General features: G+C 39.8%; 1 protein-coding gene across 2 annotated transcripts in view; it reads right to left on the reverse strand.

Annotated features, from left to right (window-relative positions):
• Window positions 1-5,508: 5,508 nt before the first annotated feature.
• The window catches only part of MYLK4 (myosin light chain kinase family member 4), a 104,651-nt gene continuing 82,518 nt past the window's right edge, over window positions 5,509-27,641 (reverse strand). For both annotated transcript variants that reach the window (XM_090039387.1, XM_090039386.1), the window contains 10 exons: window positions 24,643-24,748; window positions 23,160-23,253; window positions 22,073-22,182; window positions 20,530-20,671; window positions 18,678-18,748; window positions 17,810-17,938; window positions 16,953-17,105; window positions 16,335-16,413; window positions 13,380-13,455; window positions 5,509-11,139 (listed from right to left, as the gene is read on the reverse strand). In XM_090039387.1, the coding sequence (XP_089895513.1) occupies window positions 13,408-13,455; window positions 16,335-16,413; window positions 16,953-17,105; window positions 17,810-17,938; window positions 18,678-18,748; window positions 20,530-20,671; window positions 22,073-22,182; window positions 23,160-23,253; window positions 24,643-24,748 (932 nt within the window). In that variant the 3' untranslated portion in view covers window positions 5,509-11,139; window positions 13,380-13,407. The remainder of the gene's footprint in view (window positions 11,140-13,379; window positions 13,456-16,334; window positions 16,414-16,952; window positions 17,106-17,809; window positions 17,939-18,677; window positions 18,749-20,529; window positions 20,672-22,072; window positions 22,183-23,159; window positions 23,254-24,642; window positions 24,749-27,641) is intronic.

Raw genomic sequence — 27,641 nt, forward strand, 5'->3', positions numbered from 1 at the left:
AATCTGGTACTACATTCAACCAGGTTTCTCTCAAACCAGTTTCAGCCAAACTGGTTGATGTGCACTGAACATCAGGTTCAAACCAGTTACAGGTTTAAACCAGTTTCTGATCACTTAAACTGGTTTATGTGTAATGTCTGTCCCTAGCCATAGTCAGAAAGTTCCTCTTAAATTTCCTGTGCTGAAGCTTGAAGCCATTGCTCCTAGTTCTGTCCCCAACTGGCACAGAGAAAATCCCATCTCTGTCTTCTCTGTAATTGCCCTTCTGGTATTTGAAGACTGTTATGAAATTCCCCTCAGTCTTCTCTTGTCCAGTCTAAATAACCCTAGTTCTTTGATCCTTTCCTCATCAGTCTTGCTTTCCAGGCCCCTAATCATTTTTGCCACTCTGCCCTGGATTCTTTTCACACATGCCCCCCCACCCCACCCCAAATTTGGATACTGTACTTCAGGTGAGACCTCACTATTGATGAACAGAGTGGAAGATTCATTTTCCTTGATTTACATGTGACACTCCTGTTAATATAGCCCAGTACAGTGTTAGTCTTTTTTCGCAACAAGAGCACACTGTTGGTTTATATTTAGCTTATGATCTACAATAACCTTCTCTGCAGTACTGCAGCCTAACCAAGCATTTTTTTTTTTAAACCCTCTACTGAAAACTTCATTCAGTGTGAAAGAACACATACCATGGGGTGTTCTTTAAAAATATCACCTAGTGCAACCACAGAAGTGCCCTATACCTTCACAGTGTTCATGACTAGTGTGTTAGTGCTGCTGCCTGACCCAACATTTGGGGATTCTAGTTGGGCACTGACTCACTGAGCAACCCTGAGAGGTACATGACTTTGCATGATAGATGTAGAAAAAAGAGTGCCATCTGAAGTGTAGTAAGAAGAAATAACTTTTCTTGGTCAGCAGTTCAAATGCCACCTAAATCATACCCAAGACAGGTGAAGGAAGAAATAAGACATATGAAGTTTTCTGTAATAATCATTGAGACGGGTAAAAAAACCAAAAGAAGAACAGACTTTGTAAACAGAGATGAGTTACATGTTTCGGATGGTCTGTAGCTTCTTGTTTCTTTAGTCCCTTAATTTTTTTTAAATACAAAAGACAAAATAAGCTAGAGTTAGATGCAATCCTCTGCATCTAAACACTCATTCTTTTGGAAGGCATCACCAACAAAAAGACATAACTTATGTCACAGGCTAGAGAGAGACAACAACTTAAAACCTCTCAGTTATGGTTCTGTCTGGGATACAGATACTTAGTTTGCTACCTTGGCTAGAAGATACTTCCATGTGAGTAACAACCCTCCAGTGAAGTGATACAAATTGGTAGCAAATGTTTTCAGTAAGTGGCCCAGCTGTTACCTCCAATTAGAAATACTGCCACTCAGAAAGCCTCATCAAAGGAGTTTTGTGCCCACTTACAGGATGTGAGGAATGCTTAAAGGAGCTCTCCGAAACCAGCTAATGGTTGATGAGGGAAGCAGTCTCTTTTTGGAGCTGCTAGAGGTTCTCTAAACAAAGAGTACACGTTGATCCTGTATTTGTTATTTGACAGTTAAGAAAATTGATCACTTATACTTAAGACTTATCTAGTGAAAGTAGGAAAAGTTAAGGTGATTTTTCTAGACTCATCCACTAAGAATCCTAGTGTTTTGCTAATTAGGACCTTTGAGAAGTGACTGAGAAAGCATTAGCAATCCTTACCTGCCTGTGATATCACATAGCCATTTTGCTATGCATTGGGCTAACCACTATGGCATCTTACACAGCTAAACATGCAATCAAAAAACAACTCTTGCTATGGCAAAATGGGAGGAAGAGGGGGTAAAAAAAAGACCAGCAGAGAGACTCACAAGTTGTTGCAGAACATCTGAAAATTAATTGGTGCCAAACTCACTGGTGGTATAATTATAGGCAGTGAACTGCAGCTTCATGTAATCAATTAAATTGACAACACAATTAGCCCTTTGCTTACCAATCCTTTTTCCTCAGGTGCTATTTCTAACTTTTCAAGCCCCTAAGATGCCTCCAGACAGTGACCATATAAAAAATAAAAGTCACCTGCCATAGAAATCTCTTCCCCACTCAAAGGTGGCATTTGCAAGTCTTAAGAACAGAGTGGTTGAGCTTCTTGAAACTGCTTCTCACAGGGTCTTTTTTCTAAGTCCTCACAGCTGAAGTGCAACAGAAAATAAGAGACCAGCAAGTTTTGGTGCCAATGAAATCAGCCCTTTTCAGCAATCTGGTGGTTTGGCATATTTAGGTGCTACCCAAGAAGTGAACTATACTGATGAGCAATCATAAGCCAGCTACAAAATAGCCTGCGAAAGAGAGGATTCTGAAATGCCAGGGAAATATTGCTTTAGTAGGTAACATCCTGTTATCACTGCAACACCAAGATGTCACATTAAACCAATCCAGTTTTGGCTACTTTAAGAATTTCCCTCATTTTATGGAAACCTAGTATGCCCTACCTCAAAACAGTCTGAATGTCACAGAAATTGTCATAAATGTCTTCAAATAACTGCCCCTGTCCCACACTAAAGGTTTTATATTACCCCTCTGTGACAATGCTTTTGACTGGGAAGGACTAAAATTCTCTGTCCGGCCAAATGTTTGACTAGGTTAAATGGTGATGTGGAGTCTTTGCTAAAGGAATGGGTATAATTATTCCATAATCTTCCATCGAGAAGCTCTCCTGGTTCTTACCTGATCCATCAATGGTAACAAATTTGATACTTGTTTCTTGACTAATATGGGTAATAGGTCTAATTCTGTGAACTTCCTCAGCCAGATGCTGAACACCTCAAATACTATTTAGCCAAATAATTTGTGAGTATAAATGGCAAAGCCTTGGGTAGTCTGAGTGTAGAGGTCAGAGCTTGGGTCATTAAAGGAAGCTTGTGCAATGTCCATCCCTATGTGGCCTAGCTCTATCAATATTATTGGCACTGGCATTTTATTTTACAGTAGGGAAAAATGTTTGTGATGTTAGCAGGTCTAAACCTTTCCTTCCCACACATTCAAGCCAAATTCACAAATTACCAATCTGGTACAACAGAAGCACCATTGAGAGCAGTGGTCTTTTTGGATCCTGAAAACTCTAAACTTCTAAAAATTCTGAGTCACTGAATAAGCTTGTAGCACCTCCGTGTATTATAATTAGTTCCAGTACTTTGGGTCATGCCCTGTACTCACTGAACTTAATGTGAAAACATTATTTAATCTAGAGCCTAATTCAAAATCCATGGGAAGCAATGGGAGTCTCCCTCATCTTCAGTGATCTTTTATAAGAGGCCTTTAAATGGTGGAAGATGAGTGTCTATTGTACCCACATTTGCCAGGTGCACCTTCCACTCCCACTGAAGTCAAGTGGGGTTGTGGGTGTTCTGTGCCTTGCAGGCTCTGGCCCAGATTTTCTGTATATCTTTCCACTCTTAGGTCTAAGTACAAGAAGGCTTAACTCTCAAATGAATACCTGCTGTATGCAGAAGATGTGAGTGAGTCACACTTGATGAAGTGATTTCTTTTTTCCTTTTTTTGGATGTGGAGGTTCCAGCAGAGAAATTTGGAAATATCCAGTCCCTCTCCAAAACCTTTCATTAAAACAGTCAATAAAGCACTCTCTGGAAACTTTAGGAGACCCTTAAAGGGGGAAAAAATCGAACTAAAATTCAGTTTTATTGAAAAAAGGGGCAGGTTTGAAAATATTCAGAAAATTAAAATTAATTTGAAAATAATTAAAACTAAAGAGAAGCCTAGTGTGTGTTTCTAAGTTCTGGGTAATATTAAAGTAGTAATAAAAAGTGCAAAGGAAATTTACTGTGAGCAGGTGTTTGAAATAATTAGCGGAGAAAAAAGCTTTGACTACTAATTAATGAAGAATGATGAATGTCTCTTGTTGGGGGGGTTTTCTGTAGTCAACATATTTTTAACCACATATACTTAGTGAACACATTTAAACATTGTGTGTTTGCTTTACAGGCACATACAGGGAGCTGAGCTTTATTTTATACACATTTATTTTACTTTCACTGGTGGTGCATGTGTGTATATATGTATGTATGCACATATTTATTAGGGTTTCTAACTAAAAGAACTTGTATCCTTTGGCAAACATCTGTCTTGGCAATTGTCATTACTCTGTAGTGCTGCAGAGGTTCTAATATTTCCAGAAGGTGTCCACCAGGGCAGGGCCGAGGGTTCCCAAAGCTGAGACACAATAACAGTCTTCATGAAACATTTTTGGTTGTGCACTAGAGTCTACTAATATGCCTTCCTACACTGACACAGAGACCCACTGATTTAATGGTGCACAGCCTGGCTATGTGGCTCCATCCTAGGTTATCACAATTCAAAATCAGAACATAAGTACTATACTACCCAACTTTGTTTTGTCATTTAACATCTGCAGCATTTGGGATCATTATTGTAAATGCTCTAAAAATAAATTTCATAAGGGAGGAAGAAGAAACTCTTTCTAATTTTAAAGAGCACATCTGGCCTTGTGATTATTTGTGAAAAGTTCTCTTGGCCTCTATGCCAACTTCTTGTATTAGCTTGCTCTGGGAGGTCTGACGAGCCACACTGAGAACAATGCTCTATTTGTATAAATCAGTGTGGCTCTGCTGAAGTGATTAGCGTCCTGAGCACACTGTGGAACTGATAACGGATGGGCAATTGGCTCCTGTTTTAAGCCAACCACAGTTTAAAAATTAATTGGATACTTTATATTGTCCATTTAAAACCCAGTCCTAAAGTGCTCGGCCAAAATGCTTGTTGACTTCAAACAAGAACTTTCCAGTCTGGGGAAAGCCGACTATGTAGTAAAAGTGCTGTGCTCAGCATTATATATGAAAAAGCAATTCTTACCTATTAAGCCAGTGTCATTGGCAGATCACAATTTCTGACTTTTCCCTCTTTCCTGTAAGACTTGCACATTTTGCTTTTGCTCTCATATTTCCATTGGGGAGGACAGCAGATAAATTGAATTAAATAAATAAATAAATTCCTGTTTGTCCAGTCAGCCCAATTTAAGGCTTATTCACCTCTCATGGCAATCTTTCTTCTGAATGCAGATTAGGTCATTCATTTGATATGCTCCTTGTCTGTTTAAGGTTAAAATCTGCTCTTAACATAATAAAGAGTTGGACTTTTCAGATACCACAAAGTGTGCTGATTTATAGAAAAAAGAGAGCTCTACTGGGCAGTCACTAGAGACCCACAGCAATAAAGAGATCTCCCTAGCAGTAGAGACCTGATCAAAGGGTCATTGAAGTCAGTGGCAAGACTTTCACTGATTTAAGTGGGCTTTAGATCAAGCCCTCACTGTGCTGGCTGAGGGAGGCTTTGAAACTCTTTTTATGGAAGTAACACCTTTTTGTACCTTATGGTATGAATATGAAGATAATATTTGGATAATATTTGGATTATTTTTGGAGTCTCAGAAAGAAAGGTAAGGTCAGGTGCATTAAATTCAACCAACCCAAAAAGCCTGGATTAAAGAATTAGTATTTATTCTATAATAGTTTGCATACATGATTGCTATATGTTTTTCACAAATAATACATACCATTGATACAAGTGTTAACTACAAAATATGTTGTCCAAGAACAAGATTATACATTGCACAAACATACACACATTTTATATTCCTAGCGCTGTTACACCATTCCTCTAATGTTAAATATTTGCTGTCAGACACACAAACATGACTGCTACTTCATCTACATGTGATCAATTGCATGTTTAGCGACTTCAACAGTATAGCTTCACAACATATTTACAAAGCGATACCTTGATGCAGTTTTAAATAGGTAGTTTTGCTGATCTATAAGCCTTCATGGAAGGTGAAATCGACTGTCTAATGTCCCTAAATGGATTCATGCAATGTTATTCGCATTCCCACTAGACATAATTGCAACTATAGATTGACAATAAACATGATGTGTAAAGATGCAACATCTCTTTTGGAAGGCAGAAAGAATGAGCTATTTTAACAGCATTTGGAACATAAGTAAGCATTTATAACTGATGTAAGCATGACTGTTAAAGGAAACTTGCTTTCATTTTGCTCATTGTCATGTTCTGAAAATTCACAAGGTCAGAAGTAGCTATGTGGCCATGTAATTTTGTTTTCAGATTTCTATTGTCTGAACATTGCTAATGATGCTAATGGTTCTCAATGGCATCTGTTGGTGAGAGCCAGTCTGCTGAAAAAAGCCATAATTAATTGGCGATACAAATAGTAGGAGAGATGGTATAATTTCTAGACTGTTACATTGCTGGTATCACTATCAGAAAAATGCATGTACTGGTTAAACATTAGGATGATTTTTTTTTAATATTAGGCAGCACAGTTTTTTCCCCTTTGATCTCAGGGCACAGAAACTCATTTCACCTCTAATACTAGGCTCCTATACTGCTTGTGTCATAAAAGATGGCACATACTTCTTTCGCTGTGACCACGGAATAGGATTGGTGTTATTTTGTGTGTCCTGTAGAAAGCAGAACTGAGACCAATGTCTCAGCTCAGTGACGTACAGCGCGCGCCTCTTGAAAACATCTGACTTGCGTGAATTTTAATAAATAACTTTAGCTTCAGATGCAATATTTAGATTATCATATGGTCTCAAACCATCTATCATGTAAGGATGTGCTTCTTTTTATATATAACTTTGCGTACGTTGTTTGTAGTAAAACTCACTTACCCATAACTTCCATAGTATTCAACATGCATAACAAATTGAAAAGCTACCCATATCTTATTTAGAGGACTGAGTATGTTTTATATCTCAGATCAATTAATTCTGATCTCAATGTTTCATCCTGGGCAAGTCACTTCATCTCTCTGTTTTATTTGCAAAAATTAATCCTAACTCTTATGGGCATTTCAAGATTTACTTAGGTGGTGTTTGCAACATGGTGTCTAAACAGGCAAAGTGTGGATGCTCCAAGAACAGTATCTTCTGAGATATTGAGTACCTCTTCTAAGCATCTGAGAGCCTTCACTCCCCACTGACTTCCTACTGAACATCACTTTGAAGACATTGTAATGAAATATTTGCAGATTTCCTCTCATGAACAAACAGTTATTATTTTTCTTTACACAATCTAACAGAGAGGTTGTACATAAGTCCTAGGCTCAAAGCCTCAGTTTGTGTAAATCACTGTACTGTCATGATGTGGTCCATAACTCTTCTGCGCTGAGAAAAATATGGTAATATTTATAGTTGGATACTGCATCTTGACACCTTTTTCCTTCTTACCCATTTACTGATGCTTCTGTTTCACTCTGTTCTCTGGTTGCAGTTGCAGCCATCTCTGCCTATCAGTGAATATACAGCTGAACATGGTAGCCATAGCTAATAAAGTGCCCTTCACACCCAAACCTTCTCTCAGTTACAGTAATTCACAGTTTCCCAATCAAATCTTTACAACAGTACACAGCAAGAAACGTCAGTAAGCAAACACACTCATTCATTCAACTTGCTTTTGAAAATTAATGTTCATAACCTAGTAGAAAATGCATAATGATTTGTTAAAATAATAACTGAATATAGCAATCTGTAGCTGCTATACATGGTACATAATATTTAAAAAAAAACAGAACAAAAACAAAACAAAACATCATGCTGTTCAAAGTGCAATGAGACAGAATTACGCTTTCCAAAACTCTACTAATGCAGCTACGTGTCAAGTACTTTTTTTTAACTAAAATTACAATGATCAGAGAACAAATAAATACCATTTGAGACATTTTTTTAGCAAGCATACTAACATAAGCACTAAGTTACTTAAGCCATTTGTTGCTAATAATAATGAAAAGTATTGATAATAACTATGTACAGGTAGCCTTTCTCCTCATCATCTTATACTCCACTACAGAAACAAAATCATATGATAACCAGGAACAATAATGCTTGCTGTTATGTTTCTTGCACTTTCTTGCTGATATCTTTGTTGCAAGTATTACACTTGCATTAGATTTTAGGAACCAGGCAATACCATTTCACCGTACCAAAGGACATCTTGCTAAAATCCATCAGATGTTAACAGCCTGGGCTATCTCGTATCTTTAACCAGTGATGGAGATGCATTGGTAACAGTGCAAGAATGAGAAATGTAAAGAGAGAGACTAGCATGGACAACGTTTTAGCTGACCCTTATCTTATATCTGAGTGAAAGCCAAGTCCCTCTAGTATACTAATAGATCCATATTGGATCTGGCCCTGTATAGATGCATTAATGAAGGAGAGAATTCCTCTAAGATGAGACTAAAGTCAACCCTAATTCTTGTGTCTATGACGTCCAAAGAAAATTTAAGGCTGATGTTGACAGATGTGCTAGAATCCCCAAAGTGGGTGGGCATCTTGGGGTCCCATGGCTTTAGTGGTAGCCAGTGGAAGTATATAGCCACACCTGTGAAAACACAGGTGTGTACCTATCTGTGTGGGGGTACCAATATACTGCATCCTATAAAAGAGTGTAGTGGAGACCATGTTCTCTTAGAACATGGCTGACTTGGTGCAATTTATTTTCAACCCTTCTAACATGGGTTTATTTCTTAAAAGGCATCATCAAGCTCTTACTTATTACTCCAGTATTCATAGGTTCTTCATTTCCCACAAGCATCAAATACCATCAGTTCAACTTAATATTTACATAGATAGTAGTTCTAAGACTATAGGCACACAGTTACTTTAGTATAGGTATCAAGATTCAAAATTACATGCAACTTTTGCTTATACATCTAAAGAACATTAAGGTAAAGAAAGACATGTTACTGGCACTGAAATGTGTAGCAAAATCTTATTATTCCAATTTTAGCCTGCTGTTTTCAGTATCATCACTGAGTTGTTTATGCAAGCAGCTAACAATATCAGGTCATCAGGATATTGGCATATCATATAAGTTCCAACTTTACAGAAAGGTGTTCTGTAGTTATCATACTTTGGGAAAGACCATTGAGAATGGTGATTAAAGCAAGCAGCTTGCTGCACCCTTTGAAAGATCACATCCTAGTTCCCTTGCTCAGATTTAATCAGTTCTTTCCCAGACCCATTTCCATTGATGATAGTGCAAGTTTATCTGTGTTAGAAGTAGGGATAAAGATGGAGACTGGGTGTATGACCTTGGACTTCGAACAGGAGGTAAGAAAGGGAGAGTGCTTTCTCTGCTTTCCTAAGAGCTTCCTTCATTTGGTTTGATAATGCTATATGCATGTGAGTAAATGCAACAGTCAATACAATACAATAGCATTCATTAGAAGCCCTAGTCTGCAGCATTCTCTCAGGTGAGTAATACTCTTCATTTGCTGGCAGAACTCAAAATATGTAACAAAATGGCTTCACAACTTTGGACAGAACTGGAGTTGTATGACTGTCAGTCTGATATCACATCTGTGATGTCCAATGAATATAAAGCATTAGACTCTCTTCTTTATATTTTATATTGAATGGACAAATGTATGACAAACATCTTATTGGGTGGGGATTACTGCCATTCAAATGCTGTTAACTTGGGCTGTCTCTGATGCCGTTTACTATAATTATTTTCCATATTTTCCATTGGGTTCAAAGATATACCCTAACGTATTGTTTAATTAGAAACGGATTGGCCAAATAATTTCAAGCCACAGTGATATGTCAGATAATAATGATACTTGGCATTTATGTTGTCATTAAAGCCAAAAAGTACTACACAAAGGCGAGCCAGTATCACTACTTTACAGATGAGATATCTGAAGCTCAGATTGTTTTGGTGACTTGCCAAGGGTCACAAACATTCCCAGTCCCCTTTGTGAGCTGTGAAGCACAATGAAGACATAAGAAAACTTGTTGAAAATTGTTGTCAAGTTTCAAAATCCAGTCCCCCCAGTCCAGGTTGTGATTGAGGACTGATTCTCCTCTCACTAATTTTACACTAATACCATTTAATTGACTTCACTAGAATTACGATGGTCACATTGGCATAACTCCAAAGTAATGGAAGCAAAATAATTCTCTGTTGAAGTAAAGGGTGTAACTGGATGTATGCTCATGCATCCAATCTATGAGCAGATTGGAGAGTGTTTGGCACTGAGTGACAAAAATGATAAGGAGCCTGGGAAGCAAGACTTATTGAGGAAAGGCTGAAAGAACTAGGGTTATTTAATTAGGGGAAGAACAGATGAAGCGGGGACTTGATAATAGTTTTCAAATACCTGAAGGGTGATTATAGAGAGGATAGAGATGGGATTTTCTCTGTGGCCATAGGGGACAGGATTACAAACAATGGCCTCAAGCTGCAGCAGAGGAAATTTAGGTTGGAGATTACGAGGAACTTTCTGACTATGAGGGTGGTCAAACATGGAACAGGCTACCTTGAGAGGTGGTAGAATCTCTGTCCTTGGAAATGTTTACAAGCAGGTTATACACACACTTGGCTGGGATGGTTTAGTGAGGGACTGGGGCAGTTTCCCCTATCAATCTCCCCCCAGTTACATTGCTGGTTACATGCTAGAAAAAGATAAAGGTAATCCTTTAGACAGCCTACTCAAAAGAGATGTCTAAACACAGAGACAGCTTTGTTTTCATTTCACTGTTATTAGCTTAGTATAGCTTTAACTTTGGTGACTTAATCCTTATTCATACTAGTGTGAGAGCAGAAGAGGAGAATTAGATCTTGAATCTCCAGTATTGAAGTAACTGCTAGTCTTTTTTATTTTTAGGGTTCAATTTCAAATCAACCTCAGTTACAATTGCAATGAAATAATATTCTGCTTGCTGGGCTGAGATGAGAAAGAGCTATCAGAGCTTTAATCTCCCAAAAATCTCAAATAGGTAATTCAGGAAAGCAAGACAAGACAAGAGTTAATATAATTCTAAATCCGCACTAGGACAGTGGTCTCAGACAGAAATACATGGTGATTGAGCAGAAACACCTTTCTGTGAACTTTGATAGCAGCATGTCTCTTCTGAAAGCTGAATCAAGCAGCAGCAGCTCAGTAATGCTGGGACTTATCCTGCAGCTAAAGTGGTATTGGTCCACTTAGTAAAAGCCTCAAGTCATCACGGGGAGTGGAAGCACCAGAACTGCTGATATTTCCAAAACTCTTAGCAGCAGTAACCACACAGCAGCTTTTCTGCAACATAAAACCAGAATCAAGTTAATTCAGCAATATACATTTTGTAATTATTTGGTTAAATTCCCCAGGAAAACCACAAGCTGGTTTCTTTGTCTGCAAGGAAGACAGCACCACGCAGAATCTTTTTGCTTACAAAGGGCACTTCTTCCCCACTGCTGCTCACTGTGTAAAACATCATTTGATGCTTTTTGCAACATAAAAAAGGGAAAAGCCTGTTTTTTTATTGGAGAAATGATACAGGGGGATTTTCATGAAATGTAACAACTCTCTTATTTTGCCCCTATTGTCATGATGACGCTTTTAAAGTAAATTAGTGTGTAAATATATTACTATGAATTCAATAAGGCAATCTAAATGTATGAACAATACTGTGAGCTGATGGGCAAAATCAAAACATGAACACAACTATCAATCCACTGACAGAGTAAACAGAAACTGATATTCATTTAGGGGGAAAAACTCCAAGCCCTATCTATTCCTGGAGGTTAGATTATAGCCAAGTTATAATTTTACAAAGTTTGAAAAAGTTTGTTATGCACTGCATTCCTTCTTTTAATGGATTAGCCATCACTAATCCAGATTACCTCACACTTGAATTTCCCTTACAGTTAATTGCAAGAAACAGTCTATTGCTTGCAGTAATACTTGTTTTTCAATGTGCGTTTGTTGCCCAGCTACTAGCCCTTAAATGAACATACAGGAGAAAACATTAGTCATCAATCCTTATGGACTGGTAAAACATTATGAAAAATACAAAATTGGTGATAGGTCCAAAACCTCATCTGCTTTTAACTGACATATATTCAGTGAGGCGAGTATTAATGCTGAGAATATAGGACAAACAAAGTCCCATATTTTTCTTCCAAACTTAGGTGTGGCTGCATTAACATACATTGAAATCATGTGTCTTTGGTAGTGAATGCAAGTGATGATAAAGGTAAATTAGCCTGTCCTGAGCTTTGTATTGCTGTGGCTAGACATCTTCCTGTACCCCAGGTACCTTGTTTAAAGTTAGCTTAGATATCTTGGTATGATATAGCACAACACAGCATTATAGACAGATCCCAAATCATAGTAGACTATTCCTACTTGACGTTTTCAATCTCTGATTGATGATCATTTTTTAAATCAAAACAATGGCCAGCAAAAACACACACATAAATTATTTCATAATGTTGACTCTGTTTTAGCATGTGGATGATGATGATAAAAAAAATCCCCATGTAGTGAAAAGTGGTACCGTTTTTATTTTGCTATCTGTGGTGCAAAGCTAAAATGAAATGGTTATTATGGTGTATATCTTCTCTGTCTCATCTAATGACCCACAATTGGTCTTCCTCAGATGTGCCTCAAAAGTCCTTTGCATTAGTTCCCATGGTGCTTCAAAAGAGACACCAGTTCCTGTGGTGATTCATAAGAGGTGCTGTGGGAATTGCTGCAGTGGTTTGGGGGGTGGGGGTGGGAGAGGACATCCTGCCATCTGAGGTAGACAGATTTCAAAGCAGATGAGCAAATAGGCTGCAGCCAAACACTGGAGACAGAGAATGAGAGCAGACTTATGTCACCCTCACCCCTTGGGGAGAGCTGACCATCCCAGTCTGAGAACCACTAATGGAGCGTTTGTTAATTAAAGGGCATAGATAGTAATACAGGGAAAAGGAATGAGAGAGAGATGGCTTGTAAGAACTATCCTGTTTGCTTCATTTTAGGGCCAGGTTCAGTGTAGCCTCAGATACAACAGCTTGGTTCTACTAAAGCCATACTAATTTATGCTGGTGTACCTCTCATTTTTTTATTGTTATTTTTCTAAAGAAATAACAGTGCAACCTCATTTTTATCCCTCTTTAAACCAAGCTTGTTCTATAAGAAACCAAAAGTTTTCAGTGTTGAACAGTTACTGAGTAAACTCCTGCATCATCTCCAGCCCATGACAGTTTTCTCATGGACTTCTATTCAGTCAGGATTTGACCCACTGGATTTGCTGCTTATGTACAATTTTATATGTAGTCAAAGGCTGCCTCATCATTTATCCCCTGTTTCTCATGGTTGCAACAGACTTGCCCTACTGATTATGCCAGTATTTTCCAGGTGATGGTGACACTGCTTTTCAGAGTTGTGCCGGGGGTTGTGTTGGTGTGCTGACAGTATGAACAGTGATATGTTTTGGTTCTCCACAGATACCACAGATAAGCTTGCGCTATTTACTGCCGAGGGGAAAACTAAGACTTGAGACAAACCTTTCATTTGGCTGCCCTCTCAGAAAGGTCATTGATCCATGGGTGCTTGAGACTCTGAGCTGCAGTTAGCCTTCTCCTAGAGGAGGGGGAAAACCAGTGAAAGCATTAGTTGAAGGTCCACCTCTTCTTAACTCTGCTTAATGTAAAGGCAAAGCACTGCAACATCAGTAGTTTAAATAAAAGCACTTTTTAAAGCAGTGCAAGCACAGACACAAAATGCATAGGCAAGAACTTCCTTGGAATGCACATGGCTTCCCCGCCATATGACTGGCAGTGGAACTTATTCAGTCACATAGCATCCCATGCTTTCTGAAGCATGTGCCAAAACAGCCTGATTTCCCAGATCCTTGCTACCAGAGGATCATGGGGAGGTATACTAGGGCCGTGCTTCTCAACCTTGTTTGACCCAAGGTACTTCTTGGAAAATGCCAGCTCTTAGCTTCCACTCATTTCTTGGCTACGGATAAACAATAGAGAAGTTCTGTTGCAAAGAATTCAGAAAGGCCAGAACAGGTCAGAGTGTTTTTGACACTATAGATCCCTTTTTGAAAAATCTGGGCTTATCTTTTGAATCATGTGTAGGTGTTTGCACACTTAACAGTGTTAATATTGTGCAGGGCCCTTAAAAGGATCTTATCATAGAATCGTAGAAAATTAAGGGTGGAAGGGACCTCAGGAGGTCTTTTAGCCCAAACCCCTGCTCAAAGCAGGACCATCCAAAAATATATCATGCCAGCCAAGGCTTTGTCTACCCAGGTCTTAAAAACCTCGAAGAATGGAGATTACGCAACCACTCTGGATAACCCATTCCAGTGCTTCACCATCTTCCTAGTGAGAGAGTTTTTCCTAATATCTAACCTTGCTGCAACTTGAGACTTGCTCCTTGTTCTGTTATCTGCCACCACTGAGAACAGTTTAGTTGCATCCTCTTTGGAACCACCTTTCAGGTAGCTGAAGGCTGCTATTAAATCCCCCTCCCAGTCTTCGCTTTTCCAAACTAAACAAGCCCAGTTCCCTCAGCCTCCCCTCATAAGTCATGTTTCCCAGCCCTATAATCATTTTTGTTGCTCTCCACTGGACTCTCCAAATTGTCCACACCCTTTCTATAGTGGGGGCCCAAAACTGGACACAGTACTCCTGATGTGGCCACATCAGTGCCAAATAAAGGTGAATAATCATTTCCCTTGATCTGCTGGCAATGCTCCCACAGCCCAGTCTGCTGTTAGCCTTCTTGGTGACAAAGGCACACTGTTGGCTTGTATGCAGCTTATTGTCCACTGTAACCCCCAGGTCCTTTTCTGCAGAGCTGCTGCTTAGCCAGTCAGTCCCCAGCCTGCTCTGGTGCATGGGATTGTTCTGTCCTAAGTGTAAGACTTTACACTTGTCCTTACTGACCCTCATGAGATTTCTTTTGGTCCAATTCTCCAATTTGTTTAGGTCTCTCTGAATCCTAGCCCTATTCTCTAGCATATTATCTACTACTCTACCCAGCGTGGTGTCATCCACAAACTTCCTGAGGGTGCTTTCCTTCCCATCTTCCAAACTGCCCTGGGACTGATTCCTGGCAAACTACACTTGATACTGACTCCCAATTAGACACTGAGCCATTGATTACTACCCTTTGAGCAAAACAATCCAGTCAGTTTTCTATCCACCTTGCTGTCCATTCATCCAACCTGTACTTCTTTAGCTTGCCTGTGAGAATGTTGTGGGAGACTGTATCAAAAGCCTTGCTAAAGTCAAAGTATATCAAGTCCACTGCTCTCCCCACATCCACAGAACTAGTCATCTCATCATAGAAGGCAATCAGGTTGGTCAGGCATGATTTGCCCTTGGTAATCCATGATGACTGTTCCTCACCACCTTCTTCTCCTCCAAAAACTTAGAAATGGATTCTTAGAGGACCTGCTGCATCATTTTTCCAGGGACTGAAGTGAAACTAACCAGTCTGTAGTTGCTCAGATACTCCTTCTTCCCTTTCTTAAAGACGGGCACAATATTTGCCCTTTTCCAATCATCTGGGACCTGTCCCAATTGCCACAGGTTTTCAAATATAATGGCCAGAGGCTCTTCAATCACACTGGCTAATTCCCTAAGCACCCTCAGGTGCATTGCAGCCAGCCCCACGGACTTGTGCAAGTCCAGCTTTTCTAAATAGCCCCTAGCGGGTTCTTTCACCTCTATCAACTGCTCACCTCCTCCCCACTGGGCTGGCTGTCTCCAAGGACACTGCAGTTGGGGGAAGCAGGGGTGGGGAACAAAAAGCCATTTACATTAAAAAATGTGGTCTGCTTGGGATTCTAGGAGGTAAAAATGGTGTGAGTTGGATAGGGAAGCATGCCATTTGACAGGAGTTGACACGAGAATCTGGGTAATTCCTTTGTGTGCTTGAAAACTGGAAGAAACTGTCTTTGCACACCCCAGCGATTCACAGTCTTTTGTGTACTGTCTATTATTTTGGTAACAAATTGATCTACTGAGCAACATACAGTAACCAGTACTTCTTCACACAGGCATACAAAGCCATTGAACATGCACTAATATGCACACCTGAAATAAAAAAGCAAAGCAAACAAATGCCAATGACAGGGCATGCTCAGTGGATGGGCAGATAAACATATATCCGGGTATGATTTGCACTGGGTTTGGATACTAATGTAAATTACACTGGGGCCAGGAAAAAAAACACATATGTAGGTATTCTGATTAATTTATGCTGCTAGAATATCACCCTTGATTCCTTTAGGGGTTATTCTCCAATAGGTTGGGTGAAGTTACTCAGTTTAAGGATTTATGTCATCTCTCCACTACTTTTCTTACACCAAAATAATGACAATTATACCAGGATAAAATGTTTTGTCTGACCACGCCTTCAAAAATAGAAGAGAATCTTAGAAGAACAACAAAATGAAGCAACAAAAAAGGCAAAGAACAAGAAAATTCAGATTCAAGGACCTGATTTTGGAGTGTGCAATGAGGTTTGTGGTTCAATAACCAAGGATGTTTTAAGGCAGAGGTTGCACTCATTCTCCAGCTAAGAGAAGGAGAGAATGTTAGTAAGTGTTGCATCTAAGACCTTACAATTCAACAGTTTTCATGGATGATGCTTGCTGCCCACCCTTTTGGCAATGGTGGTTGCTGATATATGATAACTGGGAGTGTTAAGTCTGGTGCTATAATAATAGTACATTACCACTATCTCAGAACACCAGTATGTATGAAATTTAACAGAGGACACCAGTGAAATTAACTTACTATAGTCTACTTGGGCATAAATCAGTGGTTCCCAACCTTTTTATTCCGCAACCCACTGCTGGGAGTGGAGTGTGGCTGTGGCCTAGGGGCAGCTCCCGGCATGGGGAGCAGCTTGTCTTTTGTGTGTGCTGCTGGCATTGCCCCCACGACCCTCGTTTGGGTTGCAACCCAGGGCTGGGAACTGCTGGCATAAATAATCACAGCGATTGAAACTGTCACTGAGTCTGGTAGTGTAAGTGACAGAACATTTCTAGTGTATTGCAATATGATGAGATCAAATGTTCATTTGAAAGGCATGGAACTACAGGATTTGAGTACCATTTTTCCTTGATGAGAAGCTTTGAGATGAAATCTTTGGCATCTTCAGAGACTTCTTGAAATTCCTCTTCTTCAAACTCCCAATTACAAGCCAGGATATTGTTGAGAGTCTCATTGTCATCATCACCCAGAAAAGGAGACAATCCACTGAGCCTGAAGTAAATACACATGGAATATAAAATAGACCATAATCCAAAACTGTACAACTATGCTATCTAGCTAGCTGATTTAAAGCAGTTAAATACTTGTCTGATTCCTCCTCCTCAGCCGTGTTCTTTGTTATTCTATCTGGGATTGTTTCATTGTAAATGGTTGTACTTTTATCATCTCACCATGTACTGTTGCCTAAGAAGGACTGCTCCTAAAAGATACAGTAATGAATATCTCCTACATGATAATGAATGTGCTCACAAATTACCCAGCATTTAGGATGCTAGGCAGGATTAGGCCTTAACCCATAATACCTTTGTTGCATTTGAATAAAACAGTTCTCCAAGGAAAGATTATTATGTATATTGGAAGAGCAAGAAATTGCTCTACGATCTGCATAGCAATTCTCTTCTCTGGGTTGCGGATTCCTATTGCAAGTCCTGATCTCATTTAGCATTCAGAATTTCTACCCATGTTAATGGAAATTCCTCACACAGAGTGAGCATAAGATATTCTCTAGAACTGTATAATGTGACAGAACTGAAAGGCAAATTGGAGTTTTCCATGAATTAGCCTTCAGAAAAGGATTGGAATTTTCAACACAGGTGCAGCTTTTGTGAATATTTGTGTTACACAATCAACTTTTGAAAGCTGATACAAATTAGAGAAGAAACAGTCTGTATGGTAGAGATGCAAGTATTACTTACAGCATATAGGCAATGACTCCTACACTCCACATGTCCGTGGGAAAGGAGACAAAGTCATAGTTCACAACTTCAGGTGCAAGGAATTCTGGAGTTCCAAAGTTCACTTTAAGTTTTTCTCTTGGTTGATATCTAGGTAATGAAATGTTGAGAGAAAATAGTAATTCTGTCTCTAACTCAGTTTCTCTCACTGATGCCTAGAGCTTAATAGGATTCAGAAAACAACTGGACATACGGATGGAAAACATGGATGGTAATTGTTACAAACAAACAAATGTTTAGCAAGCTGTAAAACTTCAGGGTACAAACCATTCTCTACATAAATAGGGTTTAGGAACAAAATTGGGTCTCTCAGATCCATGGGGCCAATGATCCAGCCCACATATAATGTCTTCAGGTCATTATAATAATTAATACTAGTATATGTTATTGATAATTGCCCACTACTGGTATCTTGCACCTTCTTTTAAAATATCTAGTTCTGGAGGCAGATTTGGAGATAGGATACTAGACTAGACAGACCACTGGTTATGTCTATTCTATCTATGACAGTGTTCAGATATGCATATAAGAACATAAGAAATGCCATACTGGGTCAGACTGATGTTCCATCTAGCCCAGTGTCCCGTCCCCAAGAGCGGAAGACATGACATATTATTCAAACATGATCAAACATTGAAATGTTATTAATTTTATGTTCGTGTTAGAATCCACTTATCCCTAAGGGTGATTATTTTAAATGGCCTGCATCTGCCTTGTTTCAAAGGCAGTAGAAAGCTATAATGGATCAGACTGAGCCTTGCAAAGACATGTAATGCTTTTGATGTTTCATAATTTGTTTATTATACATAGCATGCTTACATGTACATACCTTCTGGCCAATCCAAAATCAATAATTTTTATTTGATAAGTAGCTCGATTCACACATAAGATATTCTCAGGCTGTCAGGAGAAGAGAGGAAACTTGCATGAGGAATGAAAGTGCAAACTGGGCTTTTGGTACTATGCTAGAATGAAAAAAATCCCACTGCAAAACATAAAGTCAGCCTCTCAGCTTTGGGCAGGTTTCTCTTTATGGAGAGTCCCATTTGCAATCGTATGGTATTAGAGGCTGTAGCAGGCTGCACCAACACTACTTTTTTCTTCTCCACAGCTTTTCCGTTTGACATAATACAGCAGTTTAGATAAAGAACTCATTAGCAGAGGTTGGGAAGCTTCCACAGTAAGATTCAGGATGTTGGCTTTGTGACTTTATAGCCCTTCATGAGCTAACATTGGATTTTTTAAAAATGATTTTGCTATGCTTTTGAAGTTTATCTTTTAGCTCTACATTTCATTGCTGTTCTGGGAACAACTGTGTGACCCAACTTAGATACATTACATTAGTCACATCAGTTTGTCGCTCGATTCAGATATTTACCCAAAGGTTAGACTTGCAAGCTAAAATCCCTCTATTTCAACAGGGTTAAATTCAGCTCTCATTTTCACTGGCATAAATGCATTAGCTTCAATAGAATTACTGTGGGCTTAGAGCAACTGAGCAGAATTTGGCTTGCTGTCTTTCAAGTGTAAAGTTCTAAATTGTAGTCTTATGTTTCCTTCCAAGCAAATTTATAGCTATCCTGTCTTGTTGCTCATTGAGTCCTGTTTGAAAGAAAACAGCCCTAAACACTTAAAACATTAGTAAGCCTTTGTTGCCATCACAAATTCACTTTGCATTTTGGATTTTGAAAAACCATATGTCCTGTACTGGAGTTTTGGAGGCCCTGATGAGCCACTTCAATTTACAGACTTCCTGCCATAAACTCATTAGTCATAGACAGCAAGACTGTATGGAATTGCCATTGATGGCCATTATGTAACTGGAGGGTTTCTGCTGAGAACTCCCTGAATGTAACTGTGCCTCTTTTCCAGCATTCCTAACTCTACGCCAAAACTGAGCAGCTCCAAGAAAAGAATTTAAAGCTGCAAAAAGGCCTCACCCTTGTCTGGCCATAAAACGTTTTATGCCTAAAAAGGGCTGTCTGACTGTCTTACTAACAGTTTTTGCTGCTTTATTGTGGCAGATGTCTGTGTGCTTATAGTGCAATCAAATAAGTCCTGCAGAGGATTCCTGGGATGCACATTTCATGCTGCCTGACCCCGACCCTGGGCATGCCTGGAGTGGAGACCCCATGGCAAGTTCACCTAGCTTGCAGAGGTATGCCCCAAAGCTGTTGTTTCACAGGGTCAGGCCCCTGAAGCCCCAGAAGCAGCAGGGGCCAGACCCTATGGGATATTGGCAACAACCACACCTGCCAAATGGATTAGCTGTAAGAGGACAACAGTTTCTCAGTTGTCTCAGTTTCCTTATTGGTAAACACTATTACTCCTCATTTTATCAATGTCATTGAGAAATAATGTGAAATAATTCATGTTTGTATAGTGCCTTGAGATCCACAGATGAAAGGTGATATAGAGACATGATTGTAGCTGCTGACTTGCTGCAAAAGTCCTCCTCAGAAAGCTCATACTAGTGTGATCTGCCCCTGATTCTGATCTCATTTATACTGGAATGATTCAACTGGAGTCAATGCAATTAAAATAAATGTACACAGATTTGAAAGAGATGAGAGATCACGATATGGGGCTCATTATCATCTATGTTGTGGGAGTCTATAGAGCCCCAGTAGCCTTTATTAAGTGCATTTCTATGGTAGAGGCCAAGTAATCATGTTTTGTACCTTTAAATCTAAATGAAGAATGTACATTTGATGCATGTGCTGAATGCCTTCACAGATCTGTTTTATGAATGAGATAGTATCCAGTTCTGTCAGATTGCAGTTTTCATCAAGAATTCGGTCAAATAATTCTCCTCCTTCCACGCTGCCAAGAGAAAAATAGTAGAACAGTGAGTGAGTCCAAGTTGGCTTTCAGGGAATCTACCTGCTTTGATCCACCTAACTGACATTAGTCCCAAGTCTAGGCTTGATTCTCTGCTGCGTTCATGGCCATGTCTACAAACTAATCTTTCTGTGCTCAAGTATGTTGTGTTGCTCTGGATGGACTGCTTTTTGAATCAGATGCAGTGTAGCAAGATCTTGAACTGTTTCAGGTGGGCTAGTTGATGCCACTGATTGACAGGACCTGGGGGACATGACTACACTGCTAACATATCCAAAAGAATCTCACAGGGGGATAGTACAGTGTGCTTGAGGATACCACTCTGGAGCATGGTTAGTTTGCAGTGGAGACAGAAGTGCAATGACATGGGTGGGTAGCCAGGGCAGCTGCTATCTGCATGGGCAGCAGCGATTTCCAGTCACCCTCACATGGTTGGCATGGTTGTATGGTTGCAACAGCAGCCATTTTTTCTGTCCTCTCTCCCACCAAAGTTAGTGCCCAAAGCAGCTACTCTGGTTGCCTCACCTTAGTTATGTCACTGTTTGTCCTATGCTGCTTTGAGCTAGGGAAATCAATGAAGTCATATTAGTCTCATGTGGCGGAGAATCAATGTCCTGAATAGAGATCCAAGCTTCCCCAGGATCCTCCAGGTTCTGTGTCCTATGTCATATTATATGGGAGCTTGTATTTATTCCTTGTTTTAACTGTACTATATATGAAGTATGCAAGCCAAATCCAGAGGTGAACCTAAGGCTGAGGAAGCTAAGACATGTCAAAGTCAATATAATGTACACCTTGTCCCAACCTCCTCCATGTGCATGATACAACAGCTTTAGCTTCCTCTAAGACAAGCTGCTCCAGATTCTCCTGTGCCTTGAGGCTGATTTGTGTCTAAGCCCACCTCTAAGCTGGCTGTAATGACCGTTAAGTCAGCCTAGGCACCCAATGCAAGGGTACTGCTCGTCAGTAAAGGGTTGGCTTTATTTCTTGCTCCATTGCAAGGCTCCTTTTTATTTGCCTCACATAAACTGGAGATTTTCCAAGAGGTCTGTTTCATGGATGACAGAATAACACCTAATGGAAATTACAGAGGCTACATCACATGACTGTCATCTAAATACTCTCTCTGTGGAGTATCAGGCAATGGTGTAATGGGTAGACATGTCTTAAATCATGAGGAAAGTGGAGCACTGTTCAAAAAATTAGCAAATATATACTATGGAAAACCGTTTCTTAAATCCTATTCCTGTGACTTGTGAAATATTTCATATGTCCTTTCTACCTCAGAGAAGCTCCATCTCTAGTTTCACCGAAAATATATGTGGAAAACTGAAATCTTGAGACAAGGTACAAGGTCAGAAAGAGAGGGAAAGAGACACATACTATTCCATGACCAGAACAATGTCGTTTTTGGATTCGAAGGCATCATACAGCTGGATAAGGTTCACGTGGTTCAGCTGGTTCATGACATTGATTTCATTCTTAACCTCATCCTGTGAAAAGTAAGGAATATATTATACCTGTGGCATTTATAAAACAGAGCTAACAAATTGGGGTAAGGTCAATGTTTGAATTGGAGTGATGTGGATAAGTACATCATACTTATTCTCACCACTGCCCCATGTCCACCAACCCTGGCATTTTTTCTCTGGCTGTTCCTGCCACCAGAAGAATCTTCACAAATTTATAGATTTTGGAAGCCAGAAGAGAAGAATATTAGATCATCTGGTTTGATTTCCTGTATAACACAGGAAATCAAATATTCATTCATTCAAATATAGTAGTAGGGCATTCAGAGTGATACTCAGTGAGGAGAGGAAGTTTTGGGTGTCACTGGCAGTCACCTCACGCTAGTGTGGGGAATGGGGAAAGGCAGGCACCATCAGTGACACTGTGGCAGGCAGTAATAGCCTTTTGTGCCATGAATACAAGACTCAGAAGTGCCATACATAGGTCAAGACAAATCCCTCTCAATTCTTGTGAACTGGCAAATAGACCCCAGACTATCTTTGCTATCAAAATCCAGAAAAATGAATCCCCCTATCTGCATTGCTTTACTGAGGGAATGTGCTAAGCTGAAAGCTGGTAAACACTCTTACTTTTTAAAATGTTGCTAATAAGATTGATAGAGGGGTGGGGGAGTTGAAGATACGAAAAATGAGTACTAAAAAAAAATACTGAAAGAATGAAAGAAAAGGTTGGTGATGGCATAATTTCAAGGAAAGGGAAACAAATAGACAAGCTAACTGTAACCTAGTCCATCAAACAGAGATGATGGCTTGTGGACCATGCAGTCAATGCACACATTTTAGTAGGTTAGAGCATTGTGCTAATAATACTGATGTTGCAGGTTTGATCACAGGTTGGAATAAGGTGATCTCTTGAAGTCCCTTCCAGCCTTACTTCTCTGTTTGAAGCCCTGAGTGGCGATATATTGGAGAAGGAAATGTTCACATTACAGGATACCTACCTTTTCCTTAGACCCTCTAGCTTTTATAATTTTTGCTGCTAACTGGAGACCAGTTGCCTTTTCTTCACATTTGTGCACCTGACCAAATCTCCCTCTAGGGAAAAAAAAAAGAAAACCCTCAGCTTCTGGTAAAAACAATTAGAGCTTGCATTTAGCATGTAGTATGAATTTTATATACTTAAAGTTATCACTTGGCCTAGGTAGGTGACTCCCAATGAACCTTCCATATTCTATTTGAATCTTTGGATCGTTATCTGATTTTAGAAATAACACTTGCTACATTTAAGTATATGAAGCTCACACACAGTTTTTATTTAGGAACTTCTTTACATTATTTGACTCAGTAACATTCACTCCATAATTATGAACCCATACAAAGCCCCAAGCTGGTGTATTCAAAACAGTTGCTTATGTCAGGAGAACAATTTCACCCTAAATATCAAATTTCTCTCATATAACATGTTCCCAAATATAACATGTACCCTATTTTTAGAACACCCCAAGAAGGGGAAAAAATTACCTTGGAGTACAGGTAAGCTGGGGTCTCTGGGGTTGGGAGCTGTGCACTGGGGTTGGGGGCTGTTGGCTGTACTGGGGCTAGGGACTGCACACTGAGGCTACAGCCATGCACTGGGACTGGGGGTTGCATGATGTGGCAGGGGCCACATACCATGGCCTCATCCAGTACACTGGAGCTGGGGCTCTCCAATAGGACCCAACCCAGCATGTTGGCTTTGGGGCTGCACTCTGGCTCCTGAGCCATTTGCCAGGTCTAGGGCCATGTACTGGGTAAGACATAGCACACATCCAGCCATGGATCATGCCCCCCTCCTCCCGTGCTGTCCTGATCTAGTGTGTAGTTGGAGAAGGAGGCTCTCCACGGGTTTGGAAATTTGGTGGCAGGGGGGAAGAGGGAAGGTGAGAGTGATAACAGCATGAACTGCCATGGCTTCTAGCTGCCACTGGTTTCCCCCTTACCCCCTCTGCCCTCCCCAAAAATTTCTGGACCTGTGGGCAGCCCTTTTCCTTGTATCCCAGTTTTCCCAACTGTCTTTTGGGGAAAATACAGGTTATATGTGAAAAAATATGGTATGCTATTCCTCCTCTAAATGACTATATTCTTGGTTGTTTCCTTCTATAAATTATCTTTAAAAATAGAAATATATTTGTGTTACATCATCTTCAGATACTCTTTCAATTTAGGAGGCAATAGATAAAGGCAGAACCTGCTGTTCTAAACCAATATAGTGAAAAGTCCAAAATATTGCATTATCATTACTGTAATGACTGGATTTTATTGGACAACATTGATAAATGGCAATAAAATATATACACTATATTGTATGATCTCATCCACTGGATGCCAGGACAATGCAAAACACCCTTCCCTGAGATCCATCTAGTGAAAAATGGCTATATGACCTTGTTTCTTGCATGCCACTGGCTGAGTTAAAGTTATGCTGATAGCGTTCATTCCACTTACTGTCCAAGAACGTCCTTCTTGTTGACATAATAATAACTGCTGATCCCTGCCCTTTTTGCTGAGACGATTCGATGATCAAATGGTGCTGGAAGAGTTTGGCTATCATCTATGAAACACAAGACAGGCAGATGGTATGATAGTACTGACAGGAAAACCACTTGGGAACGAGATAGTTAAGGATTTAATGTACTGACCACAAATTTTCATTCAAAGTCACATCTTCTGCTGGGCTCAGGAGGAAATCTTGTTACTGAATGCAGCCTGCATGAATTTGATGTTCTCAGAAGGGATGTTACATCAGGAATTAAGAGAAGGGGAGCCCTTCTTTTCCAAAAAGGCACAGATACATTCAAATATATATACAGATGCAGCCCCTGGATGTCAGCTAGTCAACTGTTATCAAACTGAACCTCCTGGCTCTCATGGTCAACCCCCAAATCAGTACTCCATTGCATCAGTGTAGAGGCTATAATTCCCATCCTGCACTTTCTTGCTGTGGTTCTTTTCTCTTTGAGGCCTCCTACAGCCTCCCATCTTATGGAGAAGTTGTACTTCAGTGAGGAATCATTTGTTTTGCTAAGGTACTGCTGATTTCTGCACCTATTAATATTTTTGTCTTTTGAAGTGTTAGAAGTTGTAATTTAAAGATGCTCCCTAACTAATAAGATTAGAGAGGCTGGGAACTGGGAGATGGCTCCTGAGTCAGATTAGTTAGTTAGTGAGAGGCAGGGTCTGCAGAAGTTGCCAACTGCTCCACAATAAAGTTCATTGTTGTTACTTCTTATTCATTGTATGCCTGCTTACTGAACCCACTGATCACTACATATTCCACATCAGGGGTTGGGAGCTTCTTTTCTTAGCACAAGGTGGAGGAGGGCATGTAGCCTCGGCAACACTATTTTAAAGCTACAGAGGGTTGGGGTCACCACACACACTCGGTTATAGATGCCACTGGTAGCCACTGCTACTTCTTAAAAGGCCAGTAAGAATCACTATGACCTTCTCTAGGCCATTTGCCTGCCTTCACCATACATGATGAAGAGTGCTTCCAACCACTAGCTTCTGAATTATGCAATATTTCATTCCGTCTTCCATGGCATTTGTGTTTAAAGGCAAGATTTATGGCTTGTCAGCATTAGGGAGTTTTGCACTGGCATAGCTTCCCATGCGCAAATCCATGTAGCAGAGGCACAGCTGGTTGGTTCTGCTCCCTGGGTAGCAGTGGTGCCACAGGGTCAACAGCTGCAGGCAGGCTGTTGGTAACCCTGGCCATGCCAGCAGTTCAAAGGCTGCTCTTTCTGTGCCACCCTCCCCACAACGTTAGTGCATAGGGCTGGTGCCCTGGTTGTTTTCTTGTAGTTACTCTACTGCTATACAGTCGCATTTAGAGTTTCCAACTGAAATCAGACTCCAGGACATCTAAAATCATGGTAAGTGCCCTGAAAAATCCTTCTTTTAAAAGTAAAAGTGGAAAGAGGCACAGAGTAAAGTCACACAGAGTAAATGCTAGTGTTGCGTTGCACTCAGTGTCCTATCTAGTGCACCCAGTGCCCGATCCATTGCACCTCACTGCCTGACTTGTGTAATAATTCCTATTCTGACCATAATTTGTCTTTATATTTTAGCCTGTAATTTGTCTTTAGATTTTCATTCCATGCCCACATTGTTGTTCAGTTGATTGATTTTTTTCCTGGGAATGACCTTTGGCTGACCAAGGTGACAAATACTTCTTTGACTAGTAAGGAAGGCCAGAGTGGCAACATTTCTATATGATCTCTGTGGTCTGGAATGCTGGCTCTCCTTTGTGTGGAACTTGTTGAGCAATTTTAAAACTGTTCATTACTTCAGTGAAAATGATTAAAAATAAAAAACAAAAACAAAAAAAAATCCATGACAGCATGCAGCTGGCTAAAATGCTTTTGCCCATTAAGGTAATAATGGATTGTCCCTATTTACAAAAAAGTCCAGTTTTCCAGGACACCAGCTGTGTACCTAGATTTTTAAAAGCATGTTAATAACCTAACATGTTTGTAACCTATATGGCCAATGAATTAGTTCATGGTCAAGGAACTGTGAAAAGCCAGGTCTCTTGGAATCCTGGCATCTATTTTGAATTCTGCGTTGGTTAAACGGCAGGCCTCTATAGTCCCTTGCATTTTATCAGGTCCTATAGAAATGCCAAGGGACTGTCTTACCATTTAGGCAGGATTTGATTACAAACTTCCAGGAATCCACATTAAAAACGATAACAGCGTGAGACAGGTTTGCAAAAGAGATTGCTAAGCCCATAAAATGTTAGCATCTCTTGGCTAGGATATTTTAATTTAATAGGTTTAAGGATGGATGGGACCAGTATGATCATGAGTCTGATCCAATGTCAAATTTTACTCAAAAGTGCATGTAAAATACTAAGCCTGGAAACTGGCTCCATCCTGTGAGATTCCCTGATTTTTTACCCTTTTTTGTTTACAGAGATCCTGTCCCTTGCTCATACAAGGAACTTCTTCCAGTTTTAAAAGAACTGCTGTAAGGAGTTAAGTATGAGTCAAGCTTAAGATTTTATGAACACTGCAATATTATATGATCTAAACATCTTTCAGTTTATTTTGGAATGTTTTTGTATGATAATGCATTTTTTTTAAAGCATACGATTCATTCGTTCTTCCATTCTTTCAGACACATATGTGTGTATGTGTATATATTTATATATGTCCTTTTAAGTCCTTCAGATCATCTGTTCATTTACATATGCATTAATCAGGCCCTGAAATTATAAACCAGCAGTCCAGGTCTGGAAACTTGTCTCTCCCTTGTGAGCACTCCATTATTGAGATCAAGGGCACTACTTGTGTAGGTGCTCAATGACATCAAAAAGGTTCTATGTAGGAGTTATATAATCTAATTTAAAAGCTTCAGTTGTTCCCACTTCAGATTTTAGTGGCTCTGATGTGAGCAACAGGATTTTTCAACCCACATCCAGAATTGTGTGGATATTATGG

Source organism: Crocodylus siamensis, chromosome 3 (genome assembly GCF_052110815.1).
Source record: "Crocodylus siamensis isolate JL-2025a chromosome 3, ASM5211081v1, whole genome shotgun sequence".
NCBI lineage: Eukaryota > Metazoa > Chordata > Crocodylia > Crocodylidae > Crocodylus > Crocodylus siamensis.